The following is a 21,536-nucleotide window of genomic DNA, read 5'->3' as shown; positions in this document are numbered from 1 at the left end:
TATACTATAGTATAGTACCACAACAAGTCAAACTTAATTGCACATTATTGTTATGAAATTATTGCATTTTAGTTGTATTACTTATGTGACACATAATTTTAATTTAACATTATTTTTTTAAATTTTATTTACTTTCTTTATTTTTATCTATTTATTTATTTTACGTGTAACCCGGAAGTAGAATACCACGTCTCGTATTTGTTTCCGGTAGTGACTGTCGAATCTTGACCCCCCGGCTTCGAGGAGGACTGTTGATATTTCCGGTAATCTTCGGTGTCATTTCAACACGTAAGTTCATACTGTGTGTGTGTTTTGTGTAACATGTATGTTCGTTCTCATCCATGTTTTTACCATGTTTTTTTTTACGTTTAGCCAGTCAGGCTAGCTTAGAATAAGTAAGGTCAGCGCCTGGCTGGTTAGCATCAGTTCCAGTGCTATGCTAACAGGCAAGTCACAAGAGTGACTTTCCCTCCAGTCAGCCATTTTCTCTTGTCAAATTAACCTTTGGTGTTTACATTGATGTGTTTACTGTGAGCTTTGAGACTCTACACTTGTCTCAGTCAAATAGATGGTTAAATTCATTTTTCAGGTGAGCAGTGTTGCTAACGTTAGCGGTAGCTTCTAGGAGCTGAGGAGCTAGCTGATATTTACAATGTGTGTCGGCCATCTCGTTTGTAACATTTTTTTCTAGTTATGTGGTATTTATATTATACTATATGGTTTGGTCCATTATATACCTGCCATAATAAAACGTTTCATAGTTCTACAGTCTCATGTACAGTATCTCACCTCTTTGTTTTGACTGAATATCTTCTCATGGTATATTATAATAGAGGTTATAGTTATGATTATGCCTTACCAACAGTCAAACATGGTGGTGATTTGCAACCTGTCATTTTCAACCTTCATCACTCCATCCTATCTTGGTTCCCCTCTGTCTCAGGTTCCAGGGTCCCGCCCCTCTCCACGTTTGGTCCCTCATGGGCGGCTGGTCTAGCAGTGCCGTGCTGGGGCTGTACCGGGCGCTGCTCCGTGCAGGGCGTCACCTTCAGTACACAGACCGCAACTACTACCGACGCGCCGTGGCGCGCGAGTTTCGCCGCTGCCAAACACTGACGGCCCCCGAAGACAAGGAGGCGGCTCTGAAGAGGGGCCAGTTTTTCCTCAGTAGCCGACTAGGTGGGCTTATGTAGGGGAGGGGTCGGCTGGAGGTGGGGGTAAAGGTCATCTGCAAGTATCTCTCCCAGGTGTGTTTTATAATACTCTACTACCTGATACTTGTGAATGGTACATAATAGCTTTTTACATTGTGACTGGATTGTTTAAATAGATTAATTAATAACATTAAGTGATTAAAAAATCAATAAGAAACTCCTCAATGTTGATTATAATGCAGGATGGCAGGAGTGAATGGAGACCGTAAAGGAAAGAAAGATGACAACGGCATCGGCACCGCCATCGACTTCATGCTTTCCAATGCCAAGCTTGTTTTGGGTGTCGGCGGAGCGGCCATGCTTGGCATCGCAACGCTGGCTGTCAAAAGAGTAAGTTGATGGCTGTGTTGTCTTAGTAGCCAATCGGGATGTTAGATTTCTCATTTCATAATACAGTAATATAGAAGTTTATATTAAGTGTTGCTTGCAACCTGTATTGATTCGGGAATTGAATACAAGCCGTCCGTCGTGCAGGCGTGTGCGGGAGTGAGCGCCACCTCCGTATCTGTAAAAAAAAAAAAAAAAACCTCCGCAATGCAACCCGGTTCTTGACCAATAGAACCAAGAAAGCAGATTTCGGGCACACTGCTCCATTACAAAACAAGCCAGGGTGTCCAAAGTGTGGCGCAGGGACCATCTGTGTAACGTGGCTCTTGACCCAGTTATATTTAAACTAAACTGTCCCATATTTTTCATCATAATTTTATTAACATTTATGTTAGAATCTCAGTGGGCCTCACAGCTAGGAGACACGGGTTCAATTCCACCCTCTACACCCATCTCTGTGTGGAGTTTGCATGTTCTCCCCATGCATGCGTGGGTTTTCTCCGGGTACTCCGAACATGCTAGGTTAATTGGCGACTCCAAATTGTCCATAGGTACGGTTGTTTGTTTAGCTGTGATAGGCTCCAGCATACCCATGACCCTTGTGAGGTAGAAAAGCGGTAGAAAATGAATGAATGAATGAATGTTCCTTTTGGGAGGGGGGGTGGCATACAACGATTAATCTCGCACACAATAAAACTAAAATAAAGCAAAATGATTCCAACAACATGCATGCTAGGATGCATGCTAGGATTGACGACTCCAAATTGTCCATAGGTATGAATGTGAGTGTGAATGGTTGTTTGTCTATATGTGCCCTGTGATTGGCTGGCAACCAGTCCAGGGTGTACCCCGCCTCTCGCCCAAAGATAGCTGGGATAGGCTCCAGCCTCCCCTGCGACCCTCATGAGGATAAGCGCTAGAAAATGAATGAATGAATGTCTACTATATTGGGTGATAGGAGTGTAAAGATGACTATAGGGGTGTTACGTCATATGTAGAGGTCTTTAATAATGTTAAAACCGTATTTATAAGGTTGTAAACAGGTTTTCTATGCTCTAACTATGAAAATATTTTATATATAATAAAGGAATCCTACTTCTGGAACCAATTAACCGCCATAAATGAGGGATCAGTGTAGTCAAAAATGCAACGTAACTAACGGGTTAGTGGTTAGCATGGAGGCTAATTTTCTCCGGGTACTCCGGTTTCCTCCCACATTCCAAAAACATGCTAGGTTAATTAGCGACTCCAAATTGTCCATAGGTATGAATGTGAGTGTGAATGGTTGTTTGTCTATATGTGCCCTGTGATTGGCTGGCCACCAGTCCAGGGTGTACCCCGCTTAAGACAGCTGGGATAGACTCCAGCACCCCAGCGACCCTCGTGAGGATAAGCAGTAGAAAATGTTAGAATCTCGTCATCATCTCGTGTTGTGAGTCGGGTCCAAGGTGAAAAGTAACGCTCTTCATTTCTCGCAGATGTACGACCGTGCCATCAGCGCTCCGACTAGCCCCACCAAGATGGAGCAGAAAGGAAAGCGAAGCTGGGAGGAGCCCGCCTGGGTGGGCTCTTCACCTCGGGTCCTGAACCACGACATGAAGGCCACCGTCAGCAGGTCACTCCAGTGCCTGCCCACCTCCTCTAATACTTTCGAATCCGGTGCGTGTAACAAAGCAGCTTTAGCGTACAACGAAATATTCTCTGTGTTAACCATTTTGTTGCCGTTTTTTTGTTTTTGGTGACAGACGTCCAATTGGGAGGATTCTTGTTCTCTGTTCACAGTGGGTGTTTGTGATTGGTCACCCCGATTAGAAGAGTTAGATTAGATTAATTCTAAATATGTTCAGTGTGCACCTCCATCTTGACGTGCCACCAACTGCAATCTTATCCGTCCTCAGACTGTCTGCGGAGGGCCGTGGGTCGGGTTGCGGCGAAAGGCAGCGGCGCCACGCAGTCGGACCTCCTGCGTGCTCGGATGCGTCTCTCCCTGCAAGAGCGCCTGTGGGACTTCTACCAGAACAACGTGGACATCCCCAGCGAGGAGCAGGCTCTGGCCCGGAGGGCAGCGTTGGACATCTGCGCCGAGCTCCGAGTCTTCCTCCACGCCAAAATGCCCGACATGCCTCTCAGGGAGATGTACCTGAGTGGGAGCCTCTACGACGACCTCCAGGTGAGATCTTTAACATCTTTTTGTCTTGTTTTGATTCAAACGCACCTCGTCCGTCGCCAAGGTGGTGATGGCTGACCACGCCCAGCTCATGGTGCCTCTAATTCTGGATAAGAACCTCTGGTCGTCCATACCCGGCGAGGACACCATCATGAACGTTCCAGGTTTCTGGCTGGTCCGCAGGGAGAATTTGGAATATTTCCCACGCAACAGCAGCTACTGGGACCGCTGCATGGTCGGAGGTTACCTCTCCCCGAAATCCGTCCTGGATGTTTTTGACAAGCTGGTGGGTTCCATCAATTGGCCGGCGATTGGCAGCGTCCTGGACTACGTGATCCGCCCCGTGGTCCCGTCCGAGACGCTCACCCTAGAGGTGCAATACGAGCACGACCGGAAGCTTTACGTTGACTTTCTTCCGTTACTGGTGATGGAGGACGGGACGTCTCTGATCGCCAAACCGCATCGCCTGGCCGCCGAGCGCCACCAGAACCTGTGGCGGCAGAGCTTCCGCGTGGCCGAAACAGCGCGGCTCAGGGCTCTGGATCAAGAAGACGGCGGCTACCGATGCGCGTGCCTCAAAGTGGCCAAGGCCGTGTGCAAGCTCAACGCCGCACTGAACCGCCTCAACGCCAGCCAGCTCACCAACGCCATCTTGCTGCTGAGTGAAAAACAAAACAACTGGACCCACGAGGCGCTGGCCGACAACTTCCTGCAGTTGCTGAAGGAGCTGGTGGGTCACTTGGAGGCGGGCCGACTGCCCTGCGTGCTCAACCCAAAGGTGAACTTATTCTGCGAGCTGACCGAACAGGAAGTGGATGAGCTGGGATACACGCTGTACTGTACGCTCTCGGAGCCGGAGTCGCTTCTGCAGCTACCACGGCCATCTTAGATTTCACGACATGTGACGGTGTCTTGCACTGTTGCCGTGGTATTAACGACGTTAGCGTTTGCTAAATTACGTAAAGCGGTCGGATACACGGACACGGTCTCATGCATTTTATGGTAGCCATATGTCAAGACATAGAATGTAATGTTGATTGTCTGGATGTCGACGCAAACGCTAATAAATGCTAATAAATATGTGCTTTCACCTGAAGAAGCGACTTCAGTACATGCGGAAGGAAAGCGGTTTTGCAAGATGATGTCATCAATACGGTTGCCACATTCAAGAAGGTGGGAATCGGGAGTTGGTCACCGAAATGAGAACAAAACACAGCAGTTTTATCAGCACTTTTTGGCATCAACACAAACTATTCCCTCGTGACTGGATTTATACAGAGCTGCTCTTTGTTTCCACTCGCTCCTCCACTTCCACCGCAGTCAGCATATCTGTTGCCGTAGACCCAATTCCCGTGGCCAATGTATGCAATCGGTTGCGTTATGAGGAAGTGATGGCCTTACTTTTACTGTAGGTTGTACTCATTCTGCCATCTTGACTTTGGATCAAAGCGGGGGTGTTTGTTTATTTTTTATTTTTTTTGGTACATTGATTTCCTGTCACATTTTATATTTACAACAACAAAAAAACAGCAAATATGGAAGAAAATAGCAATCATTTTAATGAATAATATTGAAATTATGAGTTAAAAGTGGTGATGTTTTGAGAAAATAAGTCATAATTTTACAATAATTAATACTATTTGTCTTTCTCTTTCAGCTTTTACCCTTCAGGTGTCACCACAGCAAATCATAACTATAATACAATATATAATAATACACAGAAGGTGCAGAAGAGTGGAACAATAGTAGATTATAATACATATTTATTCCTGGTACTTTTCATAAAAGTGATGTTAAAATCTCATATCCTGTCTTGTGAACTGTCTTGTGACACACCTCAAAATTTAAATTGAGAAAAAATATTATATATTAGGGATTAAAATAAGTCCAAATAATTAGGGATTAAATTAGATTATGAGTAAAAAGACCAAAATAAATAAAAAAAAATCGGGATTAAATTAGATTATGAGTAAAAAGACCAAAATAAGTCAAACTAATTTGGGATTAAATTTAGATTATGAGTAAAAAGACCAAAATAAATCAAAAATAATTAGGGATTAAATTAGATTATGAGTAAAAAGACCAAAATAAGTCAAAATAACTAGAGATTAAATTAGATTATGAGTAAAAAGACCAAAATAAGTCAAAATAATTCGGGATTAAATTAGATTATGAGTAAAAAGACCAAAATAAGTCAAAATAATTAGAGATTAAATTAGATTATGAGTAAAAAGACCAAAATAAATCAAAATAATTCAGGATTAAATTAGATGAGTAAAAAAACCAAAATAAGTCAAAATAATTAGGGATTAAATTAGATTATTAGTAAAAAAGACCAAAATAAATCAAAATAATTCGGGATTAAATTAGATTATGAGTAAAAAAACAAAATAAGTCAAAATAATTCAGGATTAAATTAGATTATGAGTAAAAAGAACAAAATAAGTCAAAAATAATTACGAGTAAATGTAAGTTGAAATAAATAAAAGTGTATAAAAAAAAGAAAACTTTTTCAGTACACGGCCCTCGGTGTACTGCCCCCCCCCCGGGCTAAACATGATCATACCAAATCATAAATATGTTTGAGTTGACAGACTTTTGACGCGTCCAAAGTATTCACATGTCTGCTTATTGTTCTCACGTGTAGCCTTAGGGTGAAGAACCAGTCATGAGGAACTTCGGTGTTTAGTGCACATGCGTTCAATTCCATTGAACATTTGATTTAGATATCCTCTTCTAAGTAAGTAAGTCAATATTTTTGTATTTATTGTACATTTGCAACCAAAAAAAAAAAAAGGTCACATGCAATCAGCAAGTCATGTGTTTTGTGCATCATGAAGTGCTTTTGTGATGATTTTACTCTCCATCTTTACGTGCATGCGACGTCTTCCTTTGCAGACTTTGAGACTGAGGACTGAGTCACTGTGCCACATTTGTTCTGTTGATGTAAAGCAAAACCTGAAAGTAGATGACTACCTCGTATCTACCGCGTGGGGTTCGTATTGTACTTAGCCATATGCTGTCTTGCATGCTTGTGCTTTATGACCACTTCCTCTCTCCAGCTTTATTTGATTATATTTCCATTTAGGAAATGTAAATAAATGCGATAAGTGACTTTATTTTGTCTTTATTTCTTTTCAGTTGGATTCACACAGAAAGGGAATGTACACTCCAGTCAGAACCAGCAGTTTTTTAATTCAAAAGAAGCAAAAAGTCAGGTAAAAAATAATAATTACGCAACTTTGATTGTACCTTTGCTTTACATTCAATTTCTGTTCCTCCTAAAAACAAACAAAAAAAAATGGTTCATCACATGACACTGCAACACAATAATTATATTAATAAATTATGCTAATTTGTGGTAAAATTCTGCCTATTAGTAGTCAAAACTTACATTTCTATGTGTTTTTTTTTCTTGTAAATTAAGCATAAAAAAATACAAGCCATTCAGTAGACTCATTCAAAGATGTGATAATATGCAGTGTTCTACACTGGCCACTAGGTGTCAGTAATGTTACTGTAATGCGCAGTGATACGCACAAGCACCAGACTTGATCACCGCAGGAACAACAGGCTTTTATTCCAGGTTTGAATCCTCTCAAAACCGTCATAGCAATCCCCGACGTGAGCTACTGTTGCAGTGCTAAAAAAAAAAACAACCTCTGAACCCATGATGTCACTTCCTGTCCACCTACTACTCAGCTACCATCACACTGGAACACATTTACAGCAACAAAGTTGTCTTTTGCAATGTTGCGGTTCGATTCTCACTCCCTTGCTGTATCTCGGTTTTTGAGAAATTACTTTACACAGTTAATTACACAGTTACACAATTAATTACACAGCATGCCTGACAAAATGAAAAAAAATATCCTCACATTCCATGTGGAAGTGGTATGTTTTGGCTTCTTAAATTTAGACAAAATGAATCTAATGAGGCTAACTTGTTAGCTGGCTAGCTTGCCGTCTACAGTCCCTGCAGCACAAGTCTTATGTTATCAATTAAAAGTGACTATATGGGTGTTATTTCATGTCTGTGGGGCTCTAATAATGTTACAAAAAGAGTCAAGCAAGTTTTGCAACTACGGAAATATTACTATATAGCATAATATGAGTGTAAAATGTGACTATAGGGGTGTTATTTCATGTCTGTAGGGCTCTAACAATGTTACAAAAAGAGTCGAGCAAGTTTTGCAACTACGAAAATATTACTATATAGCATAATATGAGTGTAAAATGTGACTATAGGGGTGTTATTTCATGTCTGAAGGGCTCTAATAATGTTACAAAAAGAGTCAAGCAAGTTTTGCAACTACGGAAATATTACTACATAGCATAATATGAGTGTAAAATGTGACTATAGGGGTGTTATTTCGTGTCTAGAGGGCTCTAATGTTGAAAACTGTATTTTGAAGGCAATGAACAGCTTTTATTTGCTCTAACTACAAAAAATATTCAATTTCTAAATCCTATTTCACAGAACTTGACTGAACGCGATCAACGATATTTTTGCATGTACCTAATTTTTACAACCAAAAGTATTTCAAGAACAAAACCTTTCCGATAAATGGCGATAAATCATTTTTGAGAGCATTGCAGTGCAATCAGTATTTTTTTTTTTAGTGGTACTACTTCGCCAGTGCAAAGCCCACACGATCAGCACTCCTGTCAAACACCGTGTAGTACTTCCTGATGAAGACGTCTCCCAGGATCCACAGAGGTCCCGCAGGAGGCGGGATATCCATGGCCATGAAGCCTGAGAGGCAGATCGACGTTCCCATTTGAGACTCCTGCGTCAGTGAGGAAGAGTTACAAGATAACAAAACAAGATATTTGACATTCCGATTTGACACAAAATGATAACCTTCATGACATAATCCTCTCCGGTCAGGTTGAACATCTTTCCTCCGATGTTGAAGGCGATGACAGGAAGGGAGTCGATCTTCTTGCAGTCAATCCAGTACTGAAAAAAAAAGGAAAAAAAGGAATAAAGGAAAAAAAAAGGAAGTGGAAATTCCGCACCTCTCCCATCAGCAAGGGAAGAGCTCCGATGCTTTTCTGGAGTGCTCGGATTTCCTCGACGGGGCCGACCATCAAAGAAGTTCCTGTGTCAACGATGGCCTGGCAGCCGCCTTTGCAGACTGTCAGCTGGGTGCCCACATTGACTCTAGGAGGCGGGGGGGGGGCAAACAGACTTTAACTAAAAAGGTCCTGGTTGTGACGAAGGAACATTTGTCCTTACTCATTCATCTTAATTTGCCAGTATGCCTTGCGGGTGACGTTGACATAGTGCAGATCTCCGGTGTAGTACTGTGGATCGCTCCCGCCCAGCACCAGCTCCCCCCCCACTGCCGCAGCGGGGTCCCTGAGGGGGTACACAGAGGTGTCACGCCCCCTGTCCCCGTGTCACAGTCACTCTGACTGACATTACTTGCTTATGTAGAAGGAGAAGACATTTTGCGGCAGAAGCTTTCCCGCCATGGCGCTGTCAAACACCGGCGTGACGTTAGCCACCGATATGGATGGGTACGCCATACCCAGGACGCCGTCAAAGCGAGCGACGGCAAACGTGATTCCCGGCTGCTTCACGGCTTCACCAAACTGCTGCCCGGGCACGGATAAACCTGCTATCTGTAGGAACGACAGGAATGACATAACCCAACAAAATGGCGGACAACAGCATCAACTCACAGTGACTGTGTCTCCGCTGATGAAGCCCGAGAGGCTGCCTCTGCCGTATCGGATGGAGAACTCCGTTCCGTTCTGAACGTACGTACTCGATTTCTTTGAGTTGTAGCGATGATGAACCCCTGATCGCAGACAGTGACACGAATTTGATCATTAACAATCCCGACATGAAAAGGGGGGTCCTGGTACTCACAGCAGGCGATGTCGAGGAAGGAGCAGTGGATGGACGGCACCCAGAGGTTGGAGGAACCGGTGTCAAACAGCACGGTGAAGTCCTGAGGCGGGGAGCCGATGCTGATGGCGCCGAAGTACTGGGCCTCCAGACACAACACAACAATGTTTAATCTGGGGTACGTGCAGTTTTCAAGCATCCCGTCCATCCATTTTTTTTTTTAGACCAGGGGTGTCCAAAGTGCGGCCCGGGGGCCCTTTGTGGTCAAAATTTAACAAGAAAAGTGAAAAAAGAAAAGAAAAATTTAAAACTCAACAATAATTTTACAAAAATTCAGTCAAAATATAATGTGAAAAGATTGCAGTTTTCTGAAAATAACATTTTAGTATCAAAGATGAAACATTAAAGAGGAAAAACATTTGAAAATTGTTTTTTTTTTTTTTAGACCAGGGTTGTCCAAACTGCGGCCCCGGGGCCGTTTGTGGTCAAAATTTAACAAGAAAAGTGGGAAAAAAAAGAAGAAAAATTAAAAAATCAACAATAATTTTACTAAAATTCTGTCAAAATATTATGTAAAATGATTGCAGTTTTCTGAAAATAACATTTTAGTATCAAAGATGAAACATTAAAGAGGAAAAACATTTGAAAATTGTTTTTTTTTTTTTTTTAGACCAGGAGTGTCCAAACTGCGGCCCGGGGGCCGTTTGTGGTCGAAATTTAACAAGAAAAGTGAAAAAAGAAAAGAAAAATTTAAAACTCAACAATAATTTTACAAAAATTCAGTCAAAACATGATGTGAAAAGATTGCAGTTTTCTGAAAATAACATTTTAGTATCAAAGATGAAACATTAAAGAGGAAAAACATTTGAAAATTGTTTTTTTTTTTTTAGACCAGGGGTGTCCAAACTGCGGCCCCGGGGCCGTTTGTGGTAAAAATTTAACAAGAAAAGTGAAAAAAGAAAAGAAAAATTTAAAACTCAACAATAATTTTACAAAAATTCAGTCAAAATATTATGTGAAAAGATTGCAGTTTTCTGAAAATAACATTTTAGTATCAAAGATGAAATATTAAAGAGGAAAAACATTTGAAAATTGTTTTTTTTTTTTTTTTTAGACCAGGGGTGTCCAAACTGCGGCCCCGGGGCCGTTTGTGGTCAAAATTTAACAAGAAAAGTGGAAAAAAAAAGAAGAAAAATTAAAAACTCAACAATAATTTTACAAAAATTCTGTCAAAATATTATGTGAAAAGATTGCAGTTTTCTGAAAATAACATTTTATTATCAAAGATGGTGGAAAAAAAAGAAAAATTAAAAACTCAATAATTTTACAAAAATTCAGTCAAAATATTATGTGAAAAGATTGCAGTTTTCTGAAAATAACATTTTAGTATCAAAGATGAAACATTTGAGGAAAAACATTTGAAAATTGGGTTATGTAAAAAATAAGGGAATAAAGTAAAAAAAATATGAGGTGTAAAATCATAATTACAAGAAAATCATAATTACAAGAAGTAAATTTACCAGAAAATATTGAAAAAGTTAAGATAAAAAAAAAATTTAAACATCCTTGACAACCCTGCTGTAAAAGGGATTTTTTTTTGCAATTTTACATGAATTAACTCTTAATATTATCAGGAAAAATAATGATATATGAGGGGGAAACATTATAATAATATGTGAATATTATGAAAAATAATATGTCAAAATATTGTGAAAAAACTTTTTAAAAAAAAGTAAAATAAAAATGTAGGATATCTATTTCAGAAAGAATATTCTCAATATTCTGAAAAAAAATATGGAAAAAAAGAGGGTGTGTCCTCACACCCACAGGGGGCCCCGCCCCACTATTTAAGAAGCTGTGGCCCCGCCCCTAGACGCTAGTAATGTTGACCCATAAATCACAACAATGAAACAGGTGTGACAGCATTTTACAATATGGGACATGTCTACTTAATAGCAACCGGCTCATCAACCACTGTTGTGTCCCAATTATCTGTACATGAGCTAACATGTTCGATACCCACATCCATGAAGTTAGTCAGTCTCTCCACGGGTAGTTGTGGCGAAGGGGCGCTGTCAGGAGCTCCGGATGACTTTCCCAAAGCCCGAATTTGATCCAGGGACATTCCATTATCGCTAATGATGCGACGGAGGCTCCTCGTCTTCTTAAGGGGAACTCTGAAATAGGAAACGCCATTTTTGTTTGTTGTTTTATTACGTCAAATTAGCTAATTTATGTAGAGTTAGAAAAAACGTTTCCTAATAAAGTGTGTTTACCGTATAATGGCGATGCTGTGCGCTACCAGCAGCACCCAAACTATGTAGAAAATCCCCAGTCGTGCCATTTTCTGCCCTTTGAAGAAAAACACAACACCGCTTTTTTGTGTTTTCCGGTGCTAACTGACAAGAAACTAGATTAACTGACGCATGTGTATTAAACGCTTTCGGCATTATCCGGTTTGACTCGGTTATCTTCGACCAGATGCTACAATTGGCCGAAAGTAAAATGACGGCCGTTCTTGTTGGCTGAAGCGAATGTCAATCATCTGGTTTAAGCGGTCACGAGTGATGATGTGACTTTGGTCGCGTGATAAGGCACGCAGAGAAATACTTTTGAAACACGGCAGACCAAATATTGATTTAAGATATAATACACATTTGTGAAATATGCTTTGTGTGTTTATGACCAAGGACTGCTCTCTGCTTTGCTGCTTTAGGACTGTAGCCCAGAATCCAAAAGAACTACAATTCCCGTGAGTTTCACGGACTTCCTGGAATGCAGAAGAACTTCACTTCCGGTAATGTAAGGCGGGGAGCCGATTTCGCTATTAAATGCAATTTTTCGGGTTTCTTTAAAAAATATACACAAAATAATAAACACAGGTTAAATATATTGTTTTAATCAACCATACCGTTACTTTATGTTTAGTTAAATAATACTTTTAAACCAAAAAACTGTAATTGGACAACAAATATTTATATACTGGAAATGCTTTTGCTAACAACATCAATCATCGACAATTTTAGACATCATCCAATATATGATTGACAGCGTAAAGTAATTAATAAATATTACACTAGGGGAACTCAACAAGATTACAAAACACACTTACCTTTCCTGTCCAACAAGTTCAAGTAAAATGAATTCCTTACTACTAAATGATGACAATATAGGATTGCAGCAACAGTAATTCTGCCCTTAAACAAAAAAACATTGTAAAGATATGTTTTCTTTATTTTTTTGAAGTTACTGCGTCTCCACTGAGGTCTTTTGGGCCTTATGTTAGGACTCGACTTAAATCTTGTTGAAGACAAAGAAAACATGGAAATTGCACCATGTTATTGAAGCATGCTTGAGTATGACTGAACCCCATTCAAATTTTATCTCTTACAGAATCAGAATGTCCTTTATTGTCGTTATATCGCTTGGATATTTGAAAAAAAAAAAGTACACAAAAGTGTCACAGTTGATGACTTTAAAAAATGACAAAAGTATGTTGACGTGCGAGTACGTAACGCATACATAATGTCATCTTTCTCTGCATTGGTCTGGGCTTTAGATGATCATGGAAGAGGTCCACCCACTTGTCATGTTGTCTCTCTTATCACGCTGTGTAGGTATTTAGACTTCACGACTCCAGACCGTGTGAAGGAACACCAACACAGACTGCGTCACCTTTGACTTACATCGGATCCACCATCCAGGATAAAATGTAATAACGATAACGGTATGCATAAACTTTCCATTTAATTGCATAGAAAATGTATATTTTTGATGTTATGATTATTTAATTGCATGATTTATTCAGTCTTGTGTTTTACTGTCGTGCACATGACTGCTTTTTCTGAGTTAACTGAGTTAATTACAAGGTAACGGTAAATTGCAGCAGTAGCAATTTAAAGAAACTACTTAATACCAAGCTACTATCATACAAGCATGTGATTTAGTAGCTCAGGCATGCTTGCTTGGCTCTACTTCCTCAATAACGGTCCTTATCGATCACTAGGTAGTGATTATAAACAGGAAGAATCATTTTAAGAACAAAAGACAGCTGCGTACATACAGGAAATGATCTCACAACAGGCACAATAATAATAATCCCCCAAAAATGGGCGACTGTTGCGGTTGTTTATGCAACATACCATGCACACTCACAGAATAGTAGCAAATGTTATTTGCTACTGAACACCACAGCTGCCTCTAGGTTATATATTTGGGAGTATAATGTTAACATTTGTTAAATACACCATGTCATTTACTGAAATTGTACATGCTCGTATACTGTACTTGTAAATTTGAGTATTTACTGCAAGTTGGACTCAACTGGTTTTGCAGCATTTTTAAAAGTAATGCAAAGGCACTCCGTCTTTGGCACTGATAAGACACCCAGAGGCATTTTTTTTGACAGAACCCTTTACAGGTGCGAAGGTATAGAACTTAACATAATATGACTTAATGTACTATGTATGTATACTGTGAATGTGGACTACAGGTATTTACTTATGAGTGAGTTGCATGTAGACGACAAGAGAAGGAACAAAGAGACACGAGCTGATGGGCGCTGACAAGAGGGGAGGACCCGGGGCGTGACAACTGGAGGTTTTATCGATGCTGAAATATTTCCATCGCTCAGCAGCAAAAATTCCATAACCGCGTGAATTTTACGTAACAGAAAAGCGTGTGAGAAGTATGCTCACTAATCCCCTGCAGGATTTAAACAGAACTTGTAACATTGGAGGTAAATCGCAGGTGAAAAATACAAAAATACGTGTTGTCATGCTGCAAGATTGGTGATAAAATAATGCATGGAAATTAATAACTGCATGTTTTAACTATTCAGCTGAGAGCCCAGTCTGGATTCTGCAAGCTGTAACGTCCGAGTCATCCAAACCCCAGCCTGACATGATGAAGTCCTCCATTATTACACCTTCTGCACCTGCACCGGTGGTAATATCAATATTTTGTGATTATTATTATTATTATTATTTGTGAATACTTGCAGTTTATACCGAGAATTTGCCCCATTTTCACCAGGATGCCTTGTCGGAGTTCAGAGCAAAGCCTGTACCTCCTCCAAGGTTAAGAAACAGCAACAGCACTTACCAATCCAGCTACGTTGTGGTGAGTTTCTGAAGATAATTCATTGATAAATTGGAAAGGTTTCCGATACTGGTATGGATTATTGATCTAATCTAAGCTATGCTGTGTCTATCACTGTTTTTCTAAAACATATTAATGAATGAATAATATGATTTTATATCATGATAATATAATATAATTAATAATATATTTGTATTAATTACAATTATTTAATAAATTTTTAATATTCATTTAATACATTTTTAATATTGATTTAATTAATCAATAATATATTATTAATTAATAATTAATATATTTATTTATTTATAATTATAATATTTATAATAATTTATTTATCATTATTATTATGCTTTTTTCCAAGCATAACAATTAATAATATATTTTTATTAATTAAAATTATTTAATAAATGTTTAATATTTATTTAATACATTTTTAATATTGATTTAATCAATCAATAATATATTATTAATTAATAATTAATATAATTATTTATTTATAATTATAATATTTATAATAATTTATTTATCATTATTATGCTTTTTTCCAAGCATAAAAATGGCTAAATAAACTTTTTTTAAAAAACAATATAAGGCATTCAGAAGACGCATTCAAAGATGTAATGATGTTTTATGTAGTATTCCACACTGGTCACAAGGTGTCAATAATGTTACTGTAATGTTCGGTGAGACACACAAGCACCAGACTTGATCGCCGGAACAGCAGGCTTTTATTGCAGGTTTGAATGATCTCGCACAAAAATCCCAAACACGGGGCTACTCTTGAGGCTAAAACTCAACTCTGAAACCCCATTGTTGCCGTATTATGTCTGCTATATTGGGTAATACAAGTGTTAACGTGACTATAGGGGTGTTATTTTATGACTTGAGGGCTCTAACAATGTTAAAATATGTATTTAGAAGGCTGGAAACAACTTTCTAATGCTGTAACTACTAAATATATTATTTAAAAATAAAGAATCCTACTTTGCATAAACTTGCGTCAATTGCTGTCCGTCCCCCACTCGGCTCCCCTCGCACCAGAACACATTTACAGCAACACATATGAGTATTAGTCTTATTTTCTGTTATTATGTCTACTATATTGGGTACGAGGAGTGTAAATGTGACTATAGGGGTGTTATTTCATGTCAAGAGGGCTCTAATAATGATTTAGCTTATGTATACTTGATTTATAAATGCAAATCCAAATATCCAGGATAAACCAGGGTTTACTTTATTGGCATCTGCAATACCAACTTGGTATCGTATCGGTTAATATGTTTTGATTTGTGATATTTGTCTTTTTGTTAGACTTCCCAATACATTTACGCCGATGACGAGAAGAAGCCTCATCCTGCTCGTCCACCAGAGCCAGCCATGAAGGTAGACACAACATGTTTTATACTAGACACATTAAGGCTGCGTTCACTCTGATGCTGTGCTAGCATGATACGGTTTGTTTGACGTGAACACTACACTGACCTACGATACAAACCAGCATTGTTTATCATGGTTAATTGATTATTTTTGTAATTAGAGCATAGAAAACATGTTTATGATCTAAACATGTTTTTTTTAAACATTATTAGAGCCCTCTAGATATAAAATAACACCCCTATAGTCACCTTTACACTCCTATTACCTAATATTGTAGGCATAATAAAAGAAAATAAGACATTTATGACATAAATATGACTAATGTTGGTGTGTTGCTGGAAATGTGTTCCGGGGCTCAAGGTGGGGGCCGGACAGGAAGTGACATCAGGGGTTCAGATTTGAGTTTTAGCTCGCCGTGGGTTAACAGTAGCCATTTTCACCATTTTCTCTCCAGCCTCTTCCCAGAAAACAGCCGCCTCTTCCACAACGACCTCCGGTTCCCAACTTTTATTACAACCAGAAATCGGAGGTACGAACAATTCAATGTTGCTGACATTTGATTGACATGTGATTGTACTCTATGTGCATGTCAGGTTACAGATACGCATCAACCCGAGGCTGCGACTCACTCGTCTCCACTGAGGCAAACTTCCCTACCAGCCGAATCGAGCGTGAGTGAAAAAAAAAAAACGTCGACTCGGCAGACGTCACGGCTATTGTTCTCTTGACAACCGACAGTACATGACGATAAACCTGTGTCATGTGTATTGTCTCTGTGACACAAGCAATTGAAGTGAATGCTCCGTAACGTGTTTTTTTTGTTCAATTTCAGCCAGCTGAAACCGATTCACTTGTAAATCGACCGAGACCGAGATTGTCGTCGGCTCCTGTGAAAAAAAACACTTTACCGGTATGTGAGTCAGAAGTGCTAGTATCAAAAAAAAAAACATTATGTGTTTTATGCTTTGTTTATACTTCATTATGGACACTTTCATGACTTTAACCTTCCTCTTGTGTTAGCTTTCTGGTATCATCTCTTATGTTATGTTCGGTTTTGAGCCATGTATTAAATCAGCTATAAAATACACTAAAAACAATAATTTAATTTTAATCAAATTTGCTTCTCATGTCTTGGTTACCTTCTTAGGCTTCCTCGTCCATGAAAATGTTGGTTTTAATACTTTTGGTGTGGGCATGAAGGCCTTTTTTTGTCACTATACCCCTCAAATTGAATTTCCAAAAATGGTAAAATGACCCTCAAAAGAATCATATTAATAATAATAATTGTTTCCTGGCTATTACTGAGGGCTATAAATCAATTAGTTTTATTTATTTTCTAATTTTAGTATTAATCACGAAAGAAACATCTATGGTGTTGGGGTAAATTTTGACCCATATATATTAATGTCAAGAAAAAGGTAGAAAAAGTTATTGTTTTCAGCAACAGAACTTTAGTATAAACTGAAATCATAAAAGGGGGCAGCACAGCGGTCGAGTGGTTAGCGCACAGACCTCACAGCTAGGAGACCGGGGTTCAATTCCACCCTCGGCCATCTCTGTGTGGAGTTTGCATGTTCTCCCTGTGCATGCGTGAGTTTCCAAAAACATGCTAGGTTAATTAGCGACTCCAAATTGTCCATAGGTATGAATGTGAGTGTGAATGGTTGTTTGTCTATATGTGCCTTGTGATTGGCTGGCCACCAGTCCAGGGTGTACCCCGCCTCTCGCCCGAAGATAGCTGGGATAGGCTCCAGCACCCCCTGCGACCCTCGTGAGGAAAAGCGGTAGTAAATGAATAAATGAATGAGTTCTCCTCCTATTTTGTGTGGAAGTGGTAACTTTTTGGCTTCTTATTTTGTCTTTCCCCACCCTCGGCCATCACTGTGTGGAGTTTGCATGTTCTCCCTGTGCATACGTGGGTTTTCTCCGGGTACTCCGGTTTCCTCCCACATTCCAAAAACATGCTAGGTTAATTAGCGACTCCAAATTGTCCATAGGTATGAATGTGAGTGTGAATGGTTGTTTGTCTATATGTGCCCTGTGATTGGCTGGCCACCAGTCCAGGGTGTACCCCGCCTCTCGCCCAAAGACAGCTGGGATAGGCTCCAGCACCCCCTGCGACCCTCGTGAGGAAAAGCGGTAGTAAATGAATGAATGAATGAGTTCTCCTCCTATTTTGTGTGGAAGTGGTAACTTTTTGGCTTCTTATTTTGTCTTTCCCCACCCTCGGCCATCTCTGTGTGGAGTTTGCATGTTCTCCCCGTGCATGCGTGGGTTTTCTCCGGGTACTCCGGTTTCCTCCCACATTCCAAAAACATGCTAGGTTAATTAGCGACTCCAAATTGTCCATAGGTATGAATGTGAGTGTGAATGGTTGTTTGTCTATATGTGCCCTGTGATTGGCTGGCCACCAGTCCAGGGTATACCCCGCCTCTCGCCCGAAGACAGCTGGGATAGGCTCCAGCAACCCCCATGACCTTCATGAGGAAAAGCGGTAGAAAATGAATGAATGAATGAAATCAAAAAGCAGAACAGGTCCAGATCTTGGTTCACTGTACTTCTGGCCATTCTTTCCATGATCCAAATAGTAAATGTGAAATCAGCCAATCAAATGAGTGAATTCACATCACATGTATACTGGAAAAGTGGTGAAAATGAGAATCCCCTGAAGCTTACATGATGAGAAGAGGAGCTGGTTGTCATTGTGTTGGCTAATTGTACACTTATGATTTCAGTTTTGGCTCAAAATATTGCTTTATAGTCATATTATTATAACCGGGTTGAAACCGACCTTAACAATACAGTGGTCATAATTTCAACCAGACCATTTTAAAATGGAGTAAAAATAATTTTTTTGGTTTTATTTTGTTGAAATAGAGTTTCCTGACAAAGTCAAAAAACCTTAATGCAATAAACAAATGTTATGTGATTCTTTTTATGCATTCAAATGTAAAACGGGTCGGTGCCGACCCTAACACAAGAGGGGGGTTAATTAGGTAGCAAGACATATATCCTTGTTTGGAACTTCAAAATCCAAACCATTTTCATTTTGTCATTCCCAGGCCAGACCACCCCCGCCCATTTATAGTCCGCCTCCACCACCTTCTTTAACGCCACCGATGGAGCCGATCTATATGGACATCGAGGAAGCGGAGTACCTGGTTATTCTACCATCAGACAATGTTGTCACGGTGAGACAAAACCGTACATAAACACACACACAGTTCTGATACTATGATTTATTTGCAATTTTAAATTTGCAGCAGACAGGAGTTTACGACCAAATAAATTCGTATCAACAATATTATGAAATCTCAGAAGAAAAAGAGGTAAATGCTCTTTTTTTCCCATTTAATGGAACAATCCACATGAAGAACTGATGTATTATGTTCTCTTTCATAGGATATAATGGAGATGGTCAAATGGATTAAACGAGTATCAAGTATGTATACAATGGAAACTATTCATATATGTAGACTAAAGTCCGCAATTATTCATATCCTGGCCACATTTTAAGTTAATGTGATTTGTTATTCTGTGAAAGAACAACACACATGCATTTAGCCTTTTAGCCCACTTTTAGCCTTGTTTTAGCTCTGAATGAATATTTGGATATTGTATTTTAATACATCTTTTACTCTGTTTTTACTCAACTCTATTTTTATTTCTTTTTCTCTACTGTAAAGCGTCTTTGAGTACTGTGAAAAGCGCTATACAAATAAAATGTATTATTATTTATTACAGCAGATATAAGCGTCATTCATGTCTGTATCGGCGCGTGCAATGACGTCATCTACACGTCAACAAGCTTGCTAGCCGAGTTAGCATACACGCGGTGTGGAAATATGTGCATTCTTCGCCTTTGGAATGTAAATATGTATAAGCGACTGTCTTATTAAGATTTCCGTTGACGTAGTCTAAGCTCAACACGACGAAAGGAGGACAGCCGTGAAGCTAGGGAGACATTTTTTTTTAAATTAGCAAGCTTCGTTTCACTGTCACTACAAAGCCGTCAAGAGACCTAAAAAAGACGAGCCAAAACAAGACATTGATTTCCGGCCTTCACAATAAAACGCAGCGTTGTTAGACGGCATTTGATAAAATAAAGGGGAAGTAAGACGTGATTGTTTTAATGACTTGTTGAGTCAGTGTCAAATCGTTGTTTCCCCTCCATACCCATTTAAGAAATAAAAAAATACTTAACTCAAAATGTGGTCATTGGATAACAATTTTTCCTGGTTAAAGAAAAAAAACACAAACACTGTAATAATGCAGTCAAACTCTAACTATACTATTTTTTGACAGCGACTGCTTACAAGACTCCATCTGTGTTTGGACTCAATATAGAGCAGGAAATAAGGTAACATCAGAAAATATACTTTTTAATAAAAAAAAACGACAATTGAAACTCTTTTTTTCCCTTACAGATCATTTAATCAGAGAGTCATGAATATGAAGCAGGCCCTTCGTCTCTACAACGCTCTGATGAGCCGACAAAGTCAACATCTGCAGGAGTATATCTCAGAATTCACTTCCATCTCGCAGCTTCTGGATAAAGAGGAGAAGAAAGTGAAAAATATGGGCATTGCCGGAGGCACCACGGGGGCAGTGGGCGGCGTGGCTGCGGTGGTGGGGATCGCCTTGGCCCCCGTCACCATGGGAGCCTCACTGGTCGCCACGGCGGTCGGTGTCGGAATGGTGGGGGCGGCAGGTGGCATGGGTGCCCGTGCCGCTAAGTCCAACAAGGAGATTTCCGATCAAAGAAAAATTGAGAAGCTTGTCTACGATTACACGATTCACGTTGCTGATCTTGAACTCTGCCTGGATTTCATCCTCTCTGAGATGAACGAGCTGCAAAGGCACGACCTTGGGAGGTTACAGCAAGCCGGAGCCCTGCCGGATGCGCTGGCGTTGGCCCGCAAGTCACAGTCGGTGAGGAACAACATCAACAACGGGAGAGATTCTTCTTACCTGAATCGAATATCTTCACAGAGGCTTTTGCAGGCCTTTTCTGCAGAAATGGATCAGTTTTATAAAGAAAAAGGTGGACATAAAAAGTTGAGGAAGTCCAACAAGAGCAGACTTTCCGGCAGAGTTCAACTGCTGACTCGAAATCTGCAGGAGGAGCTCGATTATCTTAATGATATGTTGAAATGCTTTGCTGTACTACAGTAAATACTAACATTTTATATTTTGTACAGTTATTTTTTAATCAATTTTTTTGCAGAACATATGCAGACAATTACATCACCTAATGTCCAGTATTCATTTGCAGCTTATGCACAATTTATAAATACAGTTCATGCTCTTAAAAGTGGAACAGTTGACTAAGTTAGTTAACAAACTACTGTTGTGTTTCTTTCTTCTGCATCGGAATAAATTACTGTACGCCCCCCCCCTTTTTTTATTGATATTTCAGCTATATTCCAGCAAGTGATTTAATTGATTAGCTCCTTCCCTAAAATTGAAGGAGGTGTTGATCATTAAAATC

General features: G+C 39.6%; 4 protein-coding genes across 5 annotated transcripts; 3 read left to right on the top strand and 1 right to left on the bottom strand.

The window, feature by feature from the left end:
* The first annotated feature begins 153 nt into the window (after positions 1 to 153).
* Positions 154 to 1,543, top strand: LOC131103793 (mitochondrial ribosome and complex I assembly factor AltMIEF1-like). Its single transcript, XM_058050338.1, has 3 exons — positions 154 to 288; positions 944 to 1,247; positions 1,397 to 1,543. The coding sequence occupies exon 2, from the start codon at positions 981 to 983 to the stop codon at positions 1,191 to 1,193; it is 213 nt and encodes a 70-aa protein (XP_057906321.1). The 5' UTR covers positions 154 to 288; positions 944 to 980; the 3' UTR covers positions 1,194 to 1,247; positions 1,397 to 1,543.
* Positions 1,398 to 6,988, top strand: mief1 (mitochondrial elongation factor 1). Of its 2 annotated transcripts, XR_009119681.1 has the most exons (5): positions 1,398 to 1,544; positions 3,020 to 3,200; positions 3,440 to 3,711; positions 3,773 to 6,703; positions 6,850 to 6,988. XR_009119681.1 is itself a non-coding variant. In XM_058050331.1 (4 exons), the coding sequence occupies exons 1-4, from the start codon at positions 1,398 to 1,400 to the stop codon at positions 4,595 to 4,597; spliced, it is 1,425 nt and encodes a 474-aa protein (XP_057906314.1). In that variant the 3' UTR covers positions 4,598 to 6,817. The 2 variants fall into 2 exon arrangements, 1 of the variants encoding a protein (XP_057906314.1); XM_058050331.1 differs by lacking the exon at positions 6,850 to 6,988 and having other exon boundaries at positions 3,773 to 6,817.
* Positions 6,820 to 12,033, bottom strand: napsa (napsin A aspartic peptidase). Its single transcript, XM_058050335.1, has 9 exons — positions 11,845 to 12,033; positions 11,592 to 11,745; positions 9,590 to 9,713; positions 9,400 to 9,518; positions 9,140 to 9,339; positions 8,951 to 9,073; positions 8,731 to 8,875; positions 8,573 to 8,671; positions 6,820 to 8,498 (listed from the first exon to the last, which is right to left on the bottom strand). Exons 1-9 carry the CDS (start codon positions 11,910 to 11,912, stop codon positions 8,337 to 8,339), a joined length of 1,194 nt encoding a protein of 397 aa, XP_057906318.1. The 5' UTR covers positions 11,913 to 12,033; the 3' UTR covers positions 6,820 to 8,336.
* LOC131103786 (integrator complex subunit 3 homolog) lies at positions 11,956 to 21,433 on the top strand. The gene is made up of 13 exons (XM_058050329.1): positions 11,956 to 12,365; positions 13,186 to 13,295; positions 14,409 to 14,515; positions 14,603 to 14,689; positions 15,980 to 16,051; positions 16,500 to 16,574; positions 16,639 to 16,716; positions 16,878 to 16,955; positions 19,108 to 19,236; positions 19,309 to 19,374; positions 19,448 to 19,487; positions 20,351 to 20,405; positions 20,473 to 21,433. Exons 3-13 carry the CDS (start codon positions 14,471 to 14,473, stop codon positions 21,218 to 21,220), a joined length of 1,473 nt encoding a protein of 490 aa, XP_057906312.1. The 5' UTR covers positions 11,956 to 12,365; positions 13,186 to 13,295; positions 14,409 to 14,470; the 3' UTR covers positions 21,221 to 21,433.
* Positions 21,434 to 21,536: the final 103 nt, after the last annotated feature.

Source organism: Doryrhamphus excisus, chromosome 15 (assembly GCF_030265055.1).
Source record: "Doryrhamphus excisus isolate RoL2022-K1 chromosome 15, RoL_Dexc_1.0, whole genome shotgun sequence".
Lineage (NCBI taxonomy): Eukaryota > Metazoa > Chordata > Actinopteri > Syngnathiformes > Syngnathidae > Doryrhamphus > Doryrhamphus excisus.
Note: the sequence above shows the minus strand (reverse complement) of the source record. Positions and strands in the feature narration are given on the sequence as shown.